The 17,736-nt window shown below is 40.9% G+C and overlaps 2 protein-coding genes across 2 annotated transcripts in view; one reads left to right on the top strand and one right to left on the bottom strand.

The window, feature by feature from the left end:
- PROS1 (protein S) overlaps positions 1-17,736 on the bottom strand; it is a 41,050-nt gene that overhangs the window by 12,909 nt on the left and 10,405 nt on the right. The window contains exons 7-9 of the mRNA XM_054198990.1: positions 15,876-16,001; positions 9,454-9,575; positions 6,882-7,000 (exon numbers count right to left, since the gene is read on the bottom strand). Of these exons, the coding sequence (XP_054054965.1) occupies positions 6,882-7,000; positions 9,454-9,575; positions 15,876-16,001 (367 nt within the window). The remainder of the gene's footprint in view (positions 1-6,881; positions 7,001-9,453; positions 9,576-15,875; positions 16,002-17,736) is intronic.
- LOC128908556 (uncharacterized) lies at positions 675-16,030 on the top strand. The gene is made up of 2 exons (XM_054198999.1): positions 675-5,643; positions 5,676-16,030. The coding sequence occupies exon 1, from the start codon at positions 1,069-1,071 to the stop codon at positions 2,617-2,619; it is 1,551 nt and encodes a 516-aa protein (XP_054054974.1). The 5' UTR covers positions 675-1,068; the 3' UTR covers positions 2,620-5,643; positions 5,676-16,030.

Genomic DNA, 17,736 nt, shown 5'->3' with positions numbered 1-17,736 from the left:
TAGAACTTTTGGACTAGATTAAATAGATTAAGGATGAAAGGAGAAAACAAAGTATTTGGAAGTTAGGATTTGCTGAAGACAACAAAAGAAACAAGGGATCTGTAATTAAGAACTCTTACTTTGCTTTCACTCTCAGTCTTGTTCTTTGTCCACTAGATGTCATTGTCTCTCATGCAGACCCACAGAAAAATCATTCTGTATTTACACAGAGACTATTAAGATAGCTTCAAACATTTATCATCCTAGAAAGGTCTTCCAGGACAGCATTAATGCCTGGTCAACTTGGAATAGTGGCAGAGGAAAAAGTTCTCAATGTTTATGTCCTTCTGTAAGGTTCTGAGGCTCTGGGGATCACCAGCTCAACAGCTGCTGCCAGTGTTACCCTCAAATTGCTCAGTCAGTAAGTCAAGGAAAACTGCAATTTCAGCTGCTACAGTGAAGAAGTCCAAGAGTAATGAAGAGGTCACAATCATTAGCAATTGTTTGTGGAGGATTTTCTGGTCCAGGGAGGTCACCCTGTGAACAATCCAAGCACAGAAAATCTGTTGCTGGTACAACTCTAAGGAGGAAGAACAGCACTGAAGCAAGAACAGTGTATGTGCCACCACAAGAAGGAAGTTGAAGATATTTGCGCCACCAGGCACAATAGAAAGAGGAAGCTGGTAACGATCAACTGCTGACTCTGGCAAGCGCGTGGACAAGCCTTATGCACCAATCGAAATATAATGCTTGCTGCGAGCATAGCGCTGCAACCAGTCAGAAAATTGTTGACGCGTGATACGGAACTCAAATTACCTATAATAGATGAACTATCTGAGCAACAAAGTGGCATTAACCTGATCACATTGGTCGTTGCGTTATTGTCCGAAACTTCCGCATCGACAAGTGGCGCCCGAACAGGGACCCTCAGATCGGTGTTGGGACCAGACTACCCGACGAGAGACCGACGGGTACGAGGGGCGGAAAAGCGGCCGGAAAAGGTGAGTGCTGCCCCGGCACTCGGGAAGACGCTGATAGCGCATAGATTACCGGGAATCTCGCCCTGGCCAGGTGAGCGGCCGGGAGGAGATGGGGTCTACACTCTCAAAAGAGGAAGAGGCAGTAGTTAAGCTCCTCCAACATATGCTCTCTATGAGAGGACTGAGTTACGATGTGCCGACCCTGACGGCGCTCCTGGCATGGGCGCGAGCAAGGGGATTGATTGAGACTGTCAGTGATCCTTTCATCCCAGAGACATGGTCAAAGATAGGAACTGTATTATGGGATGAAATTAGCAAGGGACTGAAGGAGGCACACAAGTTTCCCACATTGTGGAGGTTAATCTCGGAAACGTTAAAAGAAATGCAAGCAGAGCGTACTGCCGCAACTGCTGCTTTCACAGCATTAGCCTCCACCACCACCTCAGACCAAGGGGGTTCTGCAGCAGTGTTCACGTTTGGCTCGGGGCGTGTGATACCGCCCCCTCCCCGCTGCCGGTGTGGGAAAGGTGGACATGCTGTGGGTCTGACACCGGTGACAACTAGTGGCCCCACACTAACCAACCTGGGAGACGGAAACGAGCAGAAAACCAGTGAATTTCCTCCCCCTCCACCTCCAGAAGAGGTAGCAAGTTATAAGAATGATGAGGATCAGAACGAAGGACAGGGTGCTACAGCAGGTTTCCCGCCTTTACCCCCTTCGGGATCAACGTCCCCTGGGAGTCCGCGAGGCGGGGAAAAAGCAGAAGGACTGAGAGACCATCAATTTTGGGAGCTGCTGAAGAAGCTCGAAGCGTTGGAAACGCGAATAACTACCACTCACCCTTCTGCTCCTGTCGCCCCGTCGGCGCCGCCTGCATATACGGGGGTGGACGGGAGGGGAGAAAATAGAGGGGGAATACAGAATCGATGGAAAGGGGTAATTCAAGAGGCTGCCGTGGAAGGAGTGTTTCTTGAAGCGGCAGCCTATCCAGTGTTTACGAATGCTGCCCAACAGAGGGAATGGGAACCTTTTGATTGGAAGTTATTGAAGGAGGTGAAACAGGCTGTCACACAGTATGGACTCAGTTCTCCTTTCACTAGAGCTTTAATTGATCATATTTTTGGTTCTAATGTGTTAACTCCTCATGACACCAGGCAAATAGTGCAAATGTTGTTGAAACCATCACAAAAATTAACATTTTGGAAGGAGTGGGAAAGTCTGTGCGACAAGGCTGCTATTACTCCAAGACAGCAGGGTGATCCACTATACGGGGTGCAAGCACAAATGTTAGAAGCAGCTGACAGGGTGTTAGCGCAAGAACAAGCTTCGGTGATGGCTGCCGCCATCGCCACGCAATCTGGACAGAATAAACGAAAAGGTGGAAAGTCGGATAAGCGCTGTTTTCGGTGTGGGAAAACGGGTCATTTCAAAAGTGATTGTCGAGCAAAGGGAGTTAGGCAGCAAGACGGAAAATGGTGCGTAGATTGTAAAAGCGGTACCCATAACACCATAGAATGTCGACGATCGGGAAACCGGGGTACAAGTGCGCCTCGTCCTCCTCGCACGACGACACAAACACAGGGGACAGTGCAGGGTGCCTGGACCACTGCGCAGCAGCCACCGCAGGAAGCGCAGGGGTGGACCTGGCAACCGCAGTAGATACCACTCTAACCACTACTGCTGTGAGGTTAATCGATTCAGAGCAGCAAGGGCCACTAGGTCACAGATTAAGTGCATTATTAATAGGGCGGTCTTCCGTTTCTCGGCAGGGTATCTTGTAATCCCGGGAATAATTGACGCGGATTATACCGGGATAATAAAAATCATGGTCTATACTTTAACTCCCCCTGTAACCATTCCCCGCAGGTCAAAAATTGCTCAGTTGATACCTTTTCAAGCATGCGTTCCCCAGGTATTAACAGAACGTCGGAGAGGTAATGGATGTTTTGGGTCAACCAGGTCTCCTGAAATTTTGCTAGCGGTTGACCTTACGCGGGGAAAACCCGAAGAAAAGGTGACAGTGACCCATCCTTCCGGATCATCCACAGGCCTAACCATGCTTATAGATACGGGGCCTAATGTTACAGTGATTTCTGAGAAAAGTTGGCCCTCACACTGGCCTCTTGTTTCTGCCGCAACCAATGTAGTTGGGGTAGGAGGCTCTCAGAGAACCATGGTCAGTGCATCATTTGTTTCTTTTGCCTTTTCTGATGGGGCTGTAGCCACAGTGAAGCCCTAGGTGATGCAAATACCGGTGTCCTTGTTGAGCAGGGACTTACTCTCTCAATTAGGAGCTCGTTTGGTAACATCGCCTTTTCAGGAGCGGCCATGGTCAAGCAGCTGGTATTAAAGCTCACATGAACGACTGGTAATCCTGTGTGGGTGGACCAATGGCCGCTAAAAGAGGATAGGCTGCGAATTATTCAATCCTTAGTACAAGAACAGTTAGAAGCGGGTCATATTGTGCCGTCCACGAGTCCGTGGAATACCCCAATATTTACTATTCCAAAGAAATCAGGAAAACGGCGATTGTTACATGATCTTAGAGCCATAAACGCAGTAATGCAGGACATGGGAGCGCTACAACCTGGATTGCCTTCACCTGCCATGATACCAAACGGCTGGAACGTATTTACTGTGGATTTAAAGGATTGTTTTTTTACTATTCCGTTACATCCTGAGGACGTGGAAAAATTTGCATTCACTGTTCTGTCCATTAATAAAGGGGAACCAGCAAAGCGATATCACTGGGTGGTATTACCACAGGGCATGAAAAATTCACCCACACTCTGTCAAATGTTTGTCACTTGGGCTTTACAACCATTTCAAAAACAGAATCCCTTTTTATTAGTCTATCACTATATGGATGACATATTAGTGGCAGGCCCAGATATGCAGGTAGAAGAAAAACCGCAGGAGTTAACCTCAATGGTGGAAAAGAAGAGCCTCAAGATAACGCCAGAAAAGGTACAAAAAATGTCACCCTGGAATTATCTTGGTTGGATTATTACACAAAGTCTAGTTCGACCTCAAAAGGTTAAATTAACATCCGAAATTAGAAACTTAACAGATGTACAGAAATTGATGGGAAACATTCAGTGAGTGCGATCAGTTGTAGGTATCACGAATGATGATCTCAGCCCTTTAATGTTCCTATTAGGAACATCTACAGAAGCAAATGAATCTAGAAAATTAACGAAGCACAGCAAAAGGCCCTAGATAAAATAACTGGAAAGATTTTAACAGGGTTCACCCATCGGCGAGTTCTCGAAGCACCAATACAGTTAGTGATCATAAATTCGGGACAGGATAGGAAGCATTTGTGCGCCGTCATCGCGCAGCAGGCGGGCTTGGATTTTAAATTGTTAGAATGGATATTTTTGTCCTATCAGCCTAAGAACATGGTCTGTACAAAGTTAGAAATGATTGCAAATCTAGTTATAAAAGGTCGAAGGAGGGTTGTCGATTTGACCGGGAACAAGCCGCAAACGGTACACGTACCAATTACACAGGATTATCTGGATTGGTTACTGTATTCGTCTGAAATTTTTCAATATGCTTTAGCTGATTTTACTGGAACAATAACGAATTCATATCCTACCTCAAAACTCTTACCGCTTTTACAAAATCAGGTTTTTGAGGAGCGTCCTCAAAGGTCGGAATCCCCGGTAAAGGGCTTGACCATATTTACTGATGCAAGACGAAAGTCAAAACGAGCAGCAATCACTTGGTGCGAGAAGAGACAATGGCACCCCAAAAGCACTGCCACCAAATGTGTTTTTGATCTGTGGCGATCGAGCCTGGCAAGGAATCCCAAAGGACATCGTAGGTGGTCCGTGCTATCTCGGTAAACTCACCTTGCTGGCGCCAGGGGAAAATTGGTGGGCGAATCTCACAAAGCATAACGCATCTGCAGCCCGAAGGAAACGGGCGGTAGGCCTAACACCAGACTGTAATGATCAAGTTACTTTGCTTAGCACTACAGAAAGAATATTTTTGTCTTTGTTTGTACCAGGAGCAGCAGCTGGTGCAGCGTTGAATGAAGTAGGAAAGTTGGCCTGCTGGGCAGAAAAACAAGCTAATGTGACTACTGAAATAATTGAAAAATTATTAGAGGATCAAAATAGCTTACGCCATGCTGTGCTACAAAATAGAGCAGCAATTGATTTTTTGTTGTTAGCACAAGGCCATGGATGTGAAGATTTTGAAGGTATGTGTTGTATGAACTTGTCTGATCATAGCGAGTCGATCCATAAACAATTACGGTGGTTGAAAGAACACGCCAGTAAAATCAAACAGAATCAAGGGTTTTTTGATGATTGGCTCACGAGTGTTTTCGGACAACTGTCACCAGAGTTAAGGTCTTTGTTGACGGAGGGTCTTCGTATTTTATTCATTACGCTTGTCATTTTGATATGTGTGTGTGTAGGATTGTCATGTGTAAAACGAGCTGTGTTGAAAGTGGTTAACCAAACTTGGATTGTTCAAACAGAAAAAGGGGGATTTGTGGAGGATTTTCTGGTCCAGGGAGGTCACCCTGTGAACAATCCAAGCACAGAAAATCTGTTGCTGGTGCAACTCTAAGGAGGAAGAACAGCACTGAAGCAAGAACAGTGTATGTGCCACCACAAGAAGGAAGTTGAAGATATTTGCGCCACCGGGCACAATAGAAAGAGGAAACTGGTAACGATCAACTGCTGACTCTGGCTTGCCAGAGTCAGCAGCACGTGGACAAGCCTTATGCACCCATCGAAATATAATGCTTGCTGCAAGCATAGCGCTTCGACCAATCAGAAAATTGTTGACGCGTGATACGGAACTCAAATTACCTATAATAGATGAACTATCTGAGCAACAAAGTGGCATTAACCTGATCACATTGGTCGTTGTGTTATTGTCCAAAACTTCCGCGTCGACAATTGTTCTGACAGCTGTAAAGGAAATCATACAGATGGTGCTCTAGACAAGGTACTGTGCTCTATTGGTGTCCTTGGAACACCCTGTGAAAGGAAGCAGGGGGACAGGCAGGGAGCATTGGCCTGGTTTTGTTTCTCAGCAGCATGTGTGTGGCACGTCACAGCTTCTACACAGAGCAAAAGTGAAACAGCAGCAATATCCAAATGAAAGCCATCCCATATATAACTGGAAGTTGTACAGTAATTATTTTCCTATAACATCTGAATTTTTTGTCGAGAATTCTAAATGCCTTCCTGTATCTATATTATTGCCTCCCACCTTCCCCCGCCCCTGCTCTTTCCTTCGGGGGAAGAGTAAGCTTCTCTCATGAGGAAGCACTGATATTTTTGCTCTCTTGTCCACAAACCAATGGGACCTTCTGCCTGGTAAACTTACTGCCCTCAATCCTCTTCCTTTTTTGCCCATTCAAATCTGTGTCTCTTTGAACTCCTTCTCCCAGTCCATACACTTCTCCTTCCAACAGCAGTGGGAACCAGGACTATGATGGCTGGACAACTCCAACGCTGATATTCACAGATGTGGTCACATCTGAATGCAAATGGTGCATGTTTTGCCCCAGCTGTGCACTGTTTCCTGGCTGGGACACAGCTGCTACTGCCTTGTACCCACTTCTGGGGTATATGGAAGAAACTTGCTGACCTTTTAGTTTTGCCATGTAAAAGAGCTGCTGTCTATACTGATGAGGTGGCTCAATGACACCGTAGTGCTGTAAACTGACTCCAGACACATTACTCCTGCCTGTCCACTTTCAAATGACTCCAGCTTCCTCTAAGTGCTAGTATATGTAGGAATCTGAGTTAACCTCCATATAAAGGTATCTTAACCAGTGGGGAGATGGTGATATAATTTATGCATGCAGTGCACTCTTTCTAAACCCTCAGAAAATTAATAGAAATAAAGGTCCATAATTTCAATGCATACTTTTATCAATAGCAAATGCTTACCTCGTGACATTTGGCAATTTAAACTTTAAGTACAGAACGGGAATTCCTATAAATTGCTCTGCCAAGTAAAGCAGTTCATAATTCTTTTCAAGGTTCAGTGGGATACATGCGGTAACAGACTGAAAATGGTAGAGAATAAAAAAAGCTGTTAATGCATTGTGATAGTTCATGAAGCAACTCCTATTGTTGGCTGTTAGCCTGTCCTTTTTTTGAAGCAATGGCTTACCTCTGTTTTTTCTTTTTTTAAACTTGAATACTTATGTACAAATGAAGGGGTGTGTTTTTCTTTTTGCTTGAAATGTCCATTTATTTAAGCTGTTGGAGGATAATTCGAGTTGAAACAGTTTTGGTGGATTGCAACTAATATTTAAATATTTAGTGTTTGAATCAAGAATTCAAATCTTCCATCGGGCACTTTCCTTTCACTCACTTACTAGGGTCCTGCCAGGCTCCATTATTAAAGGAATCTAAACCCGATCAGATGTTAGAAGTGAATGTGGCCAGAGCTGTGTCTTGAGAAGATTTAATAAAAAAAATAATAATCACCTTTTATTTTCTTTGTCAGTATTGATCTACAACTACTCATAGCTGAACAATCTCTGGTACTACTAGAATCATTTATCTGGAATAAAAAGTAAGAATTTACAAGTGGATTAAGTAACAGATTAATAGAAAATGTTTCTATCTGGCTGTTCCTTGAATGTACTTGTCCTATTTGAGCTCTGGAAAGGAATGTTTATGAAATCAGCACCACAATTCCTGATGGAATAGCACTGGTTTAATATTTCTGAGAACTTTTAGTGGGGATATGAATCTCTTAAGACTACATTCTCAGGTAAACTGTAAAAGAAGTTCTAGGTATTATTTGTGGCAACTGAAAGGCCTACAACACTGTGTAAAACTGGAATTCATCCTAATGCTCTAGACAAATGTGAGTAATCACAGTCAGCCAAATGCAGCTGCAATGAGAGGAGGGAAAATGGTGCTTATTCTTTCAGGTATTCATCTACTTGAAGTTTTAAACAAAGACGTTTATATCCGGGAATAATGTCTACTTTGTGTGTAGTGCAAGTTTAAACTAGTAAAATATTCAGTAAACAAATGTCAGGTATCCATTCTAAGGCATGACTTCTTTCTCTTCTGAAACTGTGATGTTATAATTAAAGAAATATCTACAGTTTTGTTTTAAAAGTAAAGCACTCGGATCTCCTTTAGGTACAGGGAGCTAGGCTCTGCATGTGGGGAGAGGTGGGAAGACTCTTTTCAAATGTGGTTTAGAGCACCTGTCTCACTGACTAGTAGGAGCCTAAATGTCTCTGATGTAAAGTTATCCCTCAAAACAGCCCTTGCATATCTTCTATATGGTAGCAGTTTAGTAGTTCTACAGAAGAGAATGATCAAGAAGAGGTGTTAAGGGCTTTTCTGTTCTCAAGATGTGCTGTACTTTGGTAAAAGATAATAAGGCAGTTCCCAAAGTCCAACTTCTGTATTCACGATGTAGCAGTTCCATTAAATGTACAGGTGTTCATCCTGAATTTTATGGCTACTTCATTTTATGTCTGCTAGTGTCACCGGTCTTTGGACTGCACGTATTTTCAGCTGATTAAATTATATTTTTTTTCAATTGAAAGGCCTGAAACTAACTTGAGATAGATAGTTTAATCACTTTTGAACAACAGTACGAAAAATAAAATGTAATGAGGCTAGAAGATGCTCTTCCTATTTCATGAGTAAGCAAAATGAAATATGACTGCAAATGTTGTTCAGATATTTCAGGAAGTACAAACAAGATCTAATAAGTATGTGCTAGAACTTGCATCAGACCTTGTTCCTACTGTTCAAGCCCAATTTTGTTAAACTGTGTTTGGGGTGGTTTTTTGTTGGCAGTTATCTGAGGTCACCTCACATAACAAGTCTCAGCCTGCCTGAACCTTTCAAAGTATACAGAGAACCACTCGCAAGAAAATCCTTGTACTGGGATTCTGCAGAGTTTCAAACTTTCCACTAATAAGCGGTGTAAATTTTCAAACTAGCAAGAACATCTGATTTAGGCTGTGAGATGTTCTTCAACTGGCAAGCATTACTAGGTGCTTTTTCTCAAGCTACAGCAGATGAGAACTGTGGAAAACAACCCCGTTTTTTTAAACTTGACAGGCAAAGCCTAGAGTAATTCTGAAAGAGTGAAAACTTTTGTGCAGTCTAAGGAAAACCTGGGAACATATGGACAAATGGAGTATTCTGCCTCTGAGTAAGCGTAACAGAAATTACTTGTTTGATAGGAGAACGCTGGGTCTTATTTTGGAAGCAGCAGGGAATAAAAGAAGACTGGCTAAGGCAAGCTTCTCTTGACAGGATTCCTGTAAACGAGCATGCATGAACTGAATGGCATCCAAATCCCTAGCGGGTCTGCTTTGTGAGCCAAACCACGGCTCAGAGTCCCCAGCACTTTTTCAGCAATTTTAGAATCAGTTCTCAAATAGCTTCCTATTTTCCTTAATCTAATTTATCCTGTCATCAAGAAATATCCAACTTTGTGATTTCCCACGTGGAATTTTACATAGTACAGTTTTACCTCACAATTCTTCATGTCCTTAGAGAGCTTGAACCCTTTCTTGCCATCACAATAGCAGCTATAACTCCCTGGAGAGTTTACACAGAGTTGAGCACAAACATTTTCGGAACATTCATCAATATCTAGGAGAAATGGATGCATACAGAAAGTTTTATTCAGATTATTCATGGCACGGACTAAAAACTAACACAATAAATTAATGGAATAATGGACTAGGTGGGTTCTCTGGCATAACATGAATCCAACAGGTGACTGCTGCTAAGCTACACTGATGCTAACAGATGTCTCCTATGCAAAATTTACAATGCGGAGTTACCTGCTGGGTGTATAGGACCCAGCAATCTAATAGAGGCCTATTAGATTAGCTGGTCTGATTTGTGGTGCAGTAAGAAGCTGAGCTGTGAGGTGGCTGAATTACTGTAAGAGACCTCAATAAATCACTAGTATTTATGGCAGAAATGCCATTCTGGGTCAGACCTCTTCCTTTACCTATAGATGTCATAAGAACTTAGAGTATGGCAAGTATGTGGAGAAAGGACATGCTTTATTCACATAAAACAATCTCAAGGCAAAATACCTTTTTAAAATAATATACAATAATATCATAACTAACTAAGTTTCAGACAGCATCTATTCATGGAGACCAATCTGACTTCATCTGCGAATAAGCTAAACAAACTAAAGGAACCTAATTTTCTATTTAGCAGGCTGTACACAGTAAATAATTTAGGAATTAAAGGCTGTGTAAAAGGCCAATGTAACTGTTACATTCCTATTAAGGAAACAAACAAACTCTCTCCTGGATAAAGAGACTCTAATGAGCATGATTTTTAGGCCTCAAATCAAAGAAACTGCAATACTTGTTTTGAAGAAAAACAAACAAACAACAACAAAAAAAACCCCAACAAAAAACAGTCCTTCTAGTGGGAATAAAGGATTTTGTACTAATGTGTGCATTTAAAAATCTGTTTTATACTTTGCTAGGGTTTTTTTAAAGATTAAAGTACTTTTTTTTCTGTTGCTTGGGGCAGGAGAGAAGACAAGGAAAAAAAACAAAAAACAAAACCAATCAAACAACAAGAAAAAAAAAGACAAAAAACCAAAATACCAAAACCTTACTGGAGAAACTATTACTTTGTAGTGAGCATGCACAATCTCCTTCCAAAACAAGATACTATGTTTAACAGTTTGTGGATGCTATTCTGAGTCCTACCTCTGCTGCAGTTAACCATCATGGGCAAGCTGCTTTACCACCAAGTGCTAGTAGTTTCTACATTGTTTAAATGGCCAGCAATTCATTAATAAGCTGAGGAAACTGGTGTCATGTTTGGCTGAAGAGTTCCCTATTACTAAAATATTTCCCCTTCCTCACCTTTGCTCTAAGTTATCAGTGCAAGGGGTCTGTGCTCAGACTTAACACTCCCTCATACATGATCTTATCAGAAGAAAAAGCTGTACTCCCCTGTACTGCAGCAAATACAGCCAGAACTAAAGCTCTGCGCAAGCTCCAGCCACACGCTGTGTCACTTCTCCTGCTGACATGGCAATCTGATGTGTGGCTGTGTAAGCTACAGGATTCAAATACAGTCTTCTGCCGGTGTTTGCTTCACCTCTAACTTCTTCCACTCATCTCCCATTCTACCCTCTGATCTTCAGAAGCTGGATGGCCCTTTATATAGGCTGGTCTATTTGATACCAACTTGCATGTTCACTCTTTGCATGAACTACTGAGGACTCTTCCAAGTCATTTCTATCAGCTCCAGAATGATAGTTTACCTCTGCTGTCAAGCTGGAAACCATCTCCTGCTGCATAGCAGTGAGGTTTTCCTCCTCCTCTTTTTGGAAAGAGTTTCAATGCCATTTTGAGCTAGCTTAGCAAGTTTAAGAATGATTGCACTGCATGCTAGAAGCCTACCAAGCGTCCTAGGCATTCCACTGAAAGGCACAGGATGCAATACAGAAGTCTGTAGCATATTCAAGCTGTGCCAACATGGCAGTAGCACTCTATAGCCAGCTCCACCACATCTTTGCTTCCATTTCACTAGAAGAGCTCTCTCTCCTGCAAGGGGATGAGGTACAGGAAAAGAAACAACGTGGGAGTTCTCTGCTTTAAGATTATGGTACTTCTATGAACAGTGAGTTCAAATGAACTGCTCTGTACACGGTTCCACTGCCGGCCCCAGGAGGGTTCTCCGAGGATACGCTGGGTCTTAAAGACACGTGGAAGACCTTTGACCAGCAAGTGTTGCCATCACGTTTTCCTGTTCCGGGGAACAGTTTGATACATATTGGAAGACAGTTCCTAAAATCTAACTGGAGAGTTGGTGACTGGCTTTTTGGATTGTTCAGTCTCTAACTGGTCTTAGGTACGTAGCTGCAGAAAAGGTTACATAGGAAATTTTGCTGCTCTATATGCCTTCAAGTGCTTCATCTATCCAAAATGTCAGCTAAGTAAGTAAAAGGAATTGTTAATATAGAAATACAGTTTGTTTGTGCAGAATGTTTGTTCAAGTTGATCTGACATTTTGCAAATGTTTTGTGTTGCATACTCATAACTTGAATTAGTTTTGAATAATGAGCATATAAATTAAATTGTGACTGTGTCATGATTACAGTCTCTTCAGAGGTGAATGTTTGCATGTGTTAAGAGTTTTATCCTTGTTCAGATTTGAGAAAGCCGTCCTATTAAAAAGTGTATATATGCATGCAGACACCTGCAACTCTAAATTACCAACCCTCTACTTATGGTTTAATTCCTATTTCATTCATTTTGGCCTCTGTCACCTGTAGTACTACTTAGGGGAGTAATATACCAGGGTGGATTGCAACATCTAAGTGTATATTTTGGAGTCTTATTCAAACTTCTTTCTATATGCTTCGAAGATAATGCTCGCGCATTAGTCACATGGCAGTATTTGGTCAGCTGTTAAGAAATACTTTGCTGATGCATACGTGCAACTGATTGACCCCTCCACTTCCTCCAGCTACGAGAGATTACCTCTTACTCTTTCGTTTGGCATGCATACTCCTTTCCATTTCGAAATCATTAAATTGCTTATGGTCTTGATGGGGGTTGTCTAACCTAGCAGATGCAAGCTCAGCTTGGTGAAAGGGATTCTGCTGTGAAAGTCACTTCCTAATAATTTCTGGTGCCTGGCAATCTGACGTCTATTTAAAACTAAGACTATAGGATGATGCGTTACAACGTGAAGCTGCATTTGTCACTGTTGTTTTTGCATCCTAGCAAACATGCAAATGAGGCAATGACAAAATCCAAAAGCAGCAGTTAATTTTGAGTATGTTCCTCAGGCCCAGGGCCTGCTGACAAACAGAAACTTATGAAGTTGTTATGAAAGCTTATCACACAGGTTGACAAATGAAATTTCTATCGTTAAATCAATTACTCAGAGACCTGCACCAGTCTTGTGGGGGTGTAAATTTCCATTACCCAAAATGAACCTACTGCTCAAGGGTAAGGTCTCTCTCCAGAGTGTGCTATAGCAGCAGAGGGACAGGCAAGCTTCTTGGATAGGTATGAATTCTCCTTCCTCATCAGATATTCTGGAACCCCTGATCGGTCCAAATGGCAGGATCTCCCTGTGTGGAGCTAATCGTCCTGCTACAAAAACACTGACATGCACAGGCTGGAGTGGACTACGTTTTTTGGAGGTTTGTTTTAACCATTTATGCTATAATTATCCTGCTTTTTTTTCTTCCAAGTTGCAGTCAGCATCTTTGCATGTTTGTTTGAGCTATTTCAAAGGCTTCCCACAGATCTGTCCAAATGTCAGTTCCACATCATAAAATAGTCAGTAAAAGCTATTCACACAAACCCATGAATCTGAGCAGCATCCTGGGTTCATACAGCTGTTTCAGTGGAAGGCTAAAATAGCTTGCTGTGGATAACTTGCTAAGATATGATAAAATTGGCTACAAATGAGCTGCATACCATGTCCTAGAAGGCAGCCACTCTATATAATGCTAGGGAAAAATGGTGATTTTCCCAGAGCATGAATGCAGGGGCAGGTTTTGTGTGTTTTGAACAATTAATGTGGGAACGGGAAACCCTGATTTCTTGTCTCAAATTTCTAGACTACATGCTAGGAAGGGACTAATACCTGAAATACAGACATACTCCATGCTATTTAACTGGTTCAGTCACTTCTTTAAGAGAAGTTTCCCCTTCAGAGAAGAAAGAATAATATGGGGAAAAACATGCCAAAACTTAGGTAATTCTTTAAAATTCGGGTTCAGCTAGGTTTGCCTCCTTAATACTGACTACAAGACAGACCCCTCTAGCACTATAAGCTTACTTACTTATTTCCCACTACCCCCTTTTTTTTTTTTTTTGGCAAGGTGTTTGAAATTACAAAAGTGGTGGTAAGATAATCAAATCCTGTATCTAAAATTGTATGTATTCTATGAAACAAAGACTGGACTCTACAGATATCCTCCTACTGATAGTGCCTCCTAAAGGGTGGGGATGAAGAACTGTAGCAATATTCTCCTAGGAATGGGTGAAGAAAAAACCCAAACCCTCTTCTATTCTACTCTAATTGTCTCTGTCATCATAGAGATAGTTGTGCATAAATGTATGTAAGCCTGATTTTTTCTAATAAGCATAATTGAATTTGGCCACCTACACGACTATGACAATGAAAAGCTAATGTCATTCATTATTTCTGTAAGGCTACATTCCTGTCAGTCTGCACAATCCTGTCCTTAGACAGGATTTGGTGACTCATTTAATGTGGTTACAACAAGGTCTGAAAGCTTATCGGTATAATCCTCCTTCTAGGAGGTAAGGCTTTGCTCGTTTTAATGTCCTCATCTTGCAACCTTCTGGAACTTGTGTTTCAGAAGAAAAATAATACTTAAATTCAATTTGATGTAAGCCATGTATATGCAGAAAGTATGAAGAGGAGAGAGAATTAGATTAATTACTGTGAAGTTTTTCTCATTTCAGTCCACACTGACAAAATTGTCAGTAACATTTTAATCCCACAGTAACTGGACAAAAAGACATCTCAATATGTAATCATTACCACTATGCAAAGCTTTGTCACGCAAAAACTGCATGAAAAGCCATGGAGCAAAAGATTCATAGCCAGCAAGAAGCTACTTTTGTGTCCGTTAGAGCAATAACATAAAGGCAGCATTTAAAATAAAAATCAGTCACTGATGTATTTTTCTTAAACTGCCAATGTAGAAAATTTCCCTTCATAGTAAAACTGTAAGAGCTTATATTTCTCTTCTACAGCTGAAATTTAATTTCTGATGTGTGTACTAAACAGAAACTTTAACAAGAACATAGAAATAGAATACTTTCTAGGACAGTTACGCAAATACTTTCAATACTTGAAAAAGTTATTTTATGACAGCCCGTGCATGAATGGCTCCTTGCTGCTTTACCACTCGCTATCAGTACTTTTCAACTTTGCCATAATTGTTACAGAACTTTGTCTTGAAGTTCTTTCTTACAGATTTTCATTTCAGAACAGAATATTCATGAGGAAGGATTCTTTTGGTGGAGTTCCTTTTTTCATAGCTCCTTTTCTGGATATTTAGGAACTTTTTTTATTTTAAATGGGGGGGTCTTTATACAAAATCTTCTATACAAGTGTCATGCTGTCACTTCCAGCCTAGAATGGAGATCAGTTCACTCTAATGCTGTTACTTTCTAGCATAACTAGATACCCTGAGGAAGGATTAGACGCTTGAATATTATTTTAAATGGAATTCAATGATCCCAGTGAAAAGCTCTTTCCAATATCTGAGATCTAAGGACATACAAAGGACAGAGACTGAGCCCCGGGCCATGAGGGCTAAATAAGCATCTAAACAGCCTACCAGATGGATAAAGACAAGCTTTTTAGCTTTTTGAGAAAACTTGATTAATTATGGTTTTCATTTCTGATGACTGCCTCTTTATAAATCTTCCTAACTGTCTTGCCCAGTTCGGAATTGCCAAGTACTTTTAATTGCTTTTGCTATAACTTGTCTTGAATTAGGGGGTATATATTAAACCAACTGACATCAAATGTTCCATCCTTGTAACTGTAATGATGCTTAAAAACAAGGTACAAGACACTCTAGTAACGTCCGGATCCTCAACACGTTGCTCCAAGTTACCTGAAAGAAACATCCCAGCTGTTAGAGAGCTCGGGCAGAAAGTCCTCTCTACAGTGGGACAGGAGAGCTCCCATGAACTGAGAAAGTTATCTGGCATACAGTAGGACACGGAAGTGTACTGTAAAACCCTCCAACGGCTGGGAGTAAGTCATTGCAACTATATACACTACATGTAATATAGCCTGACTGAACCTCTGAAAGTTTGGTATAGCAGTGGATTAAAAACAAAAAATAAAGAAAAAAAACAAAAAGGAAGACAAAAGAAAGAGAAAAGGGCGGGAAAGGCCTACCTTCACAGTTCTTGGAAGTTGAATTATATGTGTAGCCTTCAGCACATTCACATTCATATTTCCCCAGGGTGTTCTTACAGATGGCTGTCCCACAGATGTTTGGATGTAACACACATTCATTTATATCTAGAAATACAAACAAGTTATTAAAAGTAAGTTGCCCTCTCACATACCATTTTTCCTAACTATATATTCCTAACTATATATATTTTATATATATTTTTATATATATATTTTTTATATATATATATATATATTCCTAACTATATATATAAACTATATCCATATTTCCTAACTATATATATTGCACAAAACTGTGCAAACTAAGTGAGGCTGGCAAACTGTCTCTTTCTTGCTAGGTTTATTATGCTTCCATAACAGACTATAGCTATAGACATAATGATTTCCAGAGGTCTCTAAAAGGCACTTCGGCATGCCCTCAGTGAAAAACAAATTCTCTGCCTGCCTGCCTTTCTCATTCTCTCATGTGTCCTATGGATAACATGAAAAGGGATGCATGTCCAGGAAGGCAGAGAGAGAAACAGTCTGCAAATTTCCTATAAGCTAAACCAGGCTGCACGGTAAAATCCTATCTTAGAAAAAGACATCCAGGAAGACAAGAGATAATCCTATCAGTTTCTTACATGCTATGATCAATTCATGTCACAATTGTCTTTTAACTGGCTATGCTGACAGGCGTTCGAGTCCCTCACTGTCTCTTCATCCCTCAAACCATTTTACTGTCTATCTTCTGTGTTGTTTCCAATTTTTCAATGTCATTTTCAAAATGCAGACGTGACAACTGGATGCAGCATATAGTATCAATCTTACTAAATGTCTGGTAGACAGAAAAAGATCAGATCCCTGGTAGCATTTCAATTCCTGCTTGTATGTGCAGGGATCATTCTTGTTTTCTCTGTGATTTTGTAGTAGTTGTGGAGATGGTGCTGCATGGGAAGAACAGATTCTGCCACTGGCTTGTTAGGATTCCAGCAAGCTTGATATTGACAGCTTGACACTTTTTAAGTCAAAGCTGTCCTGAATTCAGCCTACTTTTCTATAGTTACCACGTATACTCCAAACTCCTAGGTCTATAATTTTGTAGGTGGATGTAATGAAACACTTAAATCCAGCTTATCAAATGATCGAACTAGTACTCTAGGTACCAATGTACATTGCTGTATTTTTATCTTTGATTATTTTTTAACCAATTTTCCAGTATCTTTCCAAGAATTACAACTTATCTACTTGCCCTTTTTGACAAAACAGCAATCTTCTGTTCTTCTGGAATTTCTTTGGAAATTATGCATTCCAAACAAAAAAAAAAAAGGAAATGACAGCAGGCCCTCAGGTCTGGCCTCTTACAGAATTTAACATTATCCAAAACTGTCAGCATAATTCAGCATCAAATATATGACATTAAAATGGAATGAGGTTGTATTTTTTTTCTAACTATACAGTAAGAATTGCTAATTATGTTAATACACTGTCTTTACCTGGAATGGAATGAAGTGCACAGGTCATGGCCAATAATAACAGACACAAGCATGTACAGAAAAAAAATTGTGCTGGGTGAGTAGAAGACAAATCTTTTTCTCCATTAAGAGCATTTTCAGATTCATTAATAGTTTCTTCTCCAATGAACTTCAAACTCCCAAAAGAGCAGCATCACTAATTAGGAGTGATCCAGCCTAAACCAGTGCAGTGTTTACCAGACAGAATTTCCATGGTTACACTGTTAGCTGGTCGCACCACTCTAGACTCTTTTTTCAGCATGCTTAAAGGGTATGTGAAATTGGTTAGTGACCAAAACAAGCTTTACAGAGCTCTAGTAATGAAACAGAATCTAACATTATAGTCT

The sequence above is a fragment of the Rissa tridactyla genome, chromosome 1 (genome assembly GCF_028500815.1).
Source record: "Rissa tridactyla isolate bRisTri1 chromosome 1, bRisTri1.patW.cur.20221130, whole genome shotgun sequence".
NCBI classification, from domain to species: Eukaryota; Metazoa; Chordata; class Aves; order Charadriiformes; family Laridae; genus Rissa; species Rissa tridactyla.
Note: the sequence above shows the minus strand (reverse complement) of the source record. Positions and strands in the feature narration are given on the sequence as shown.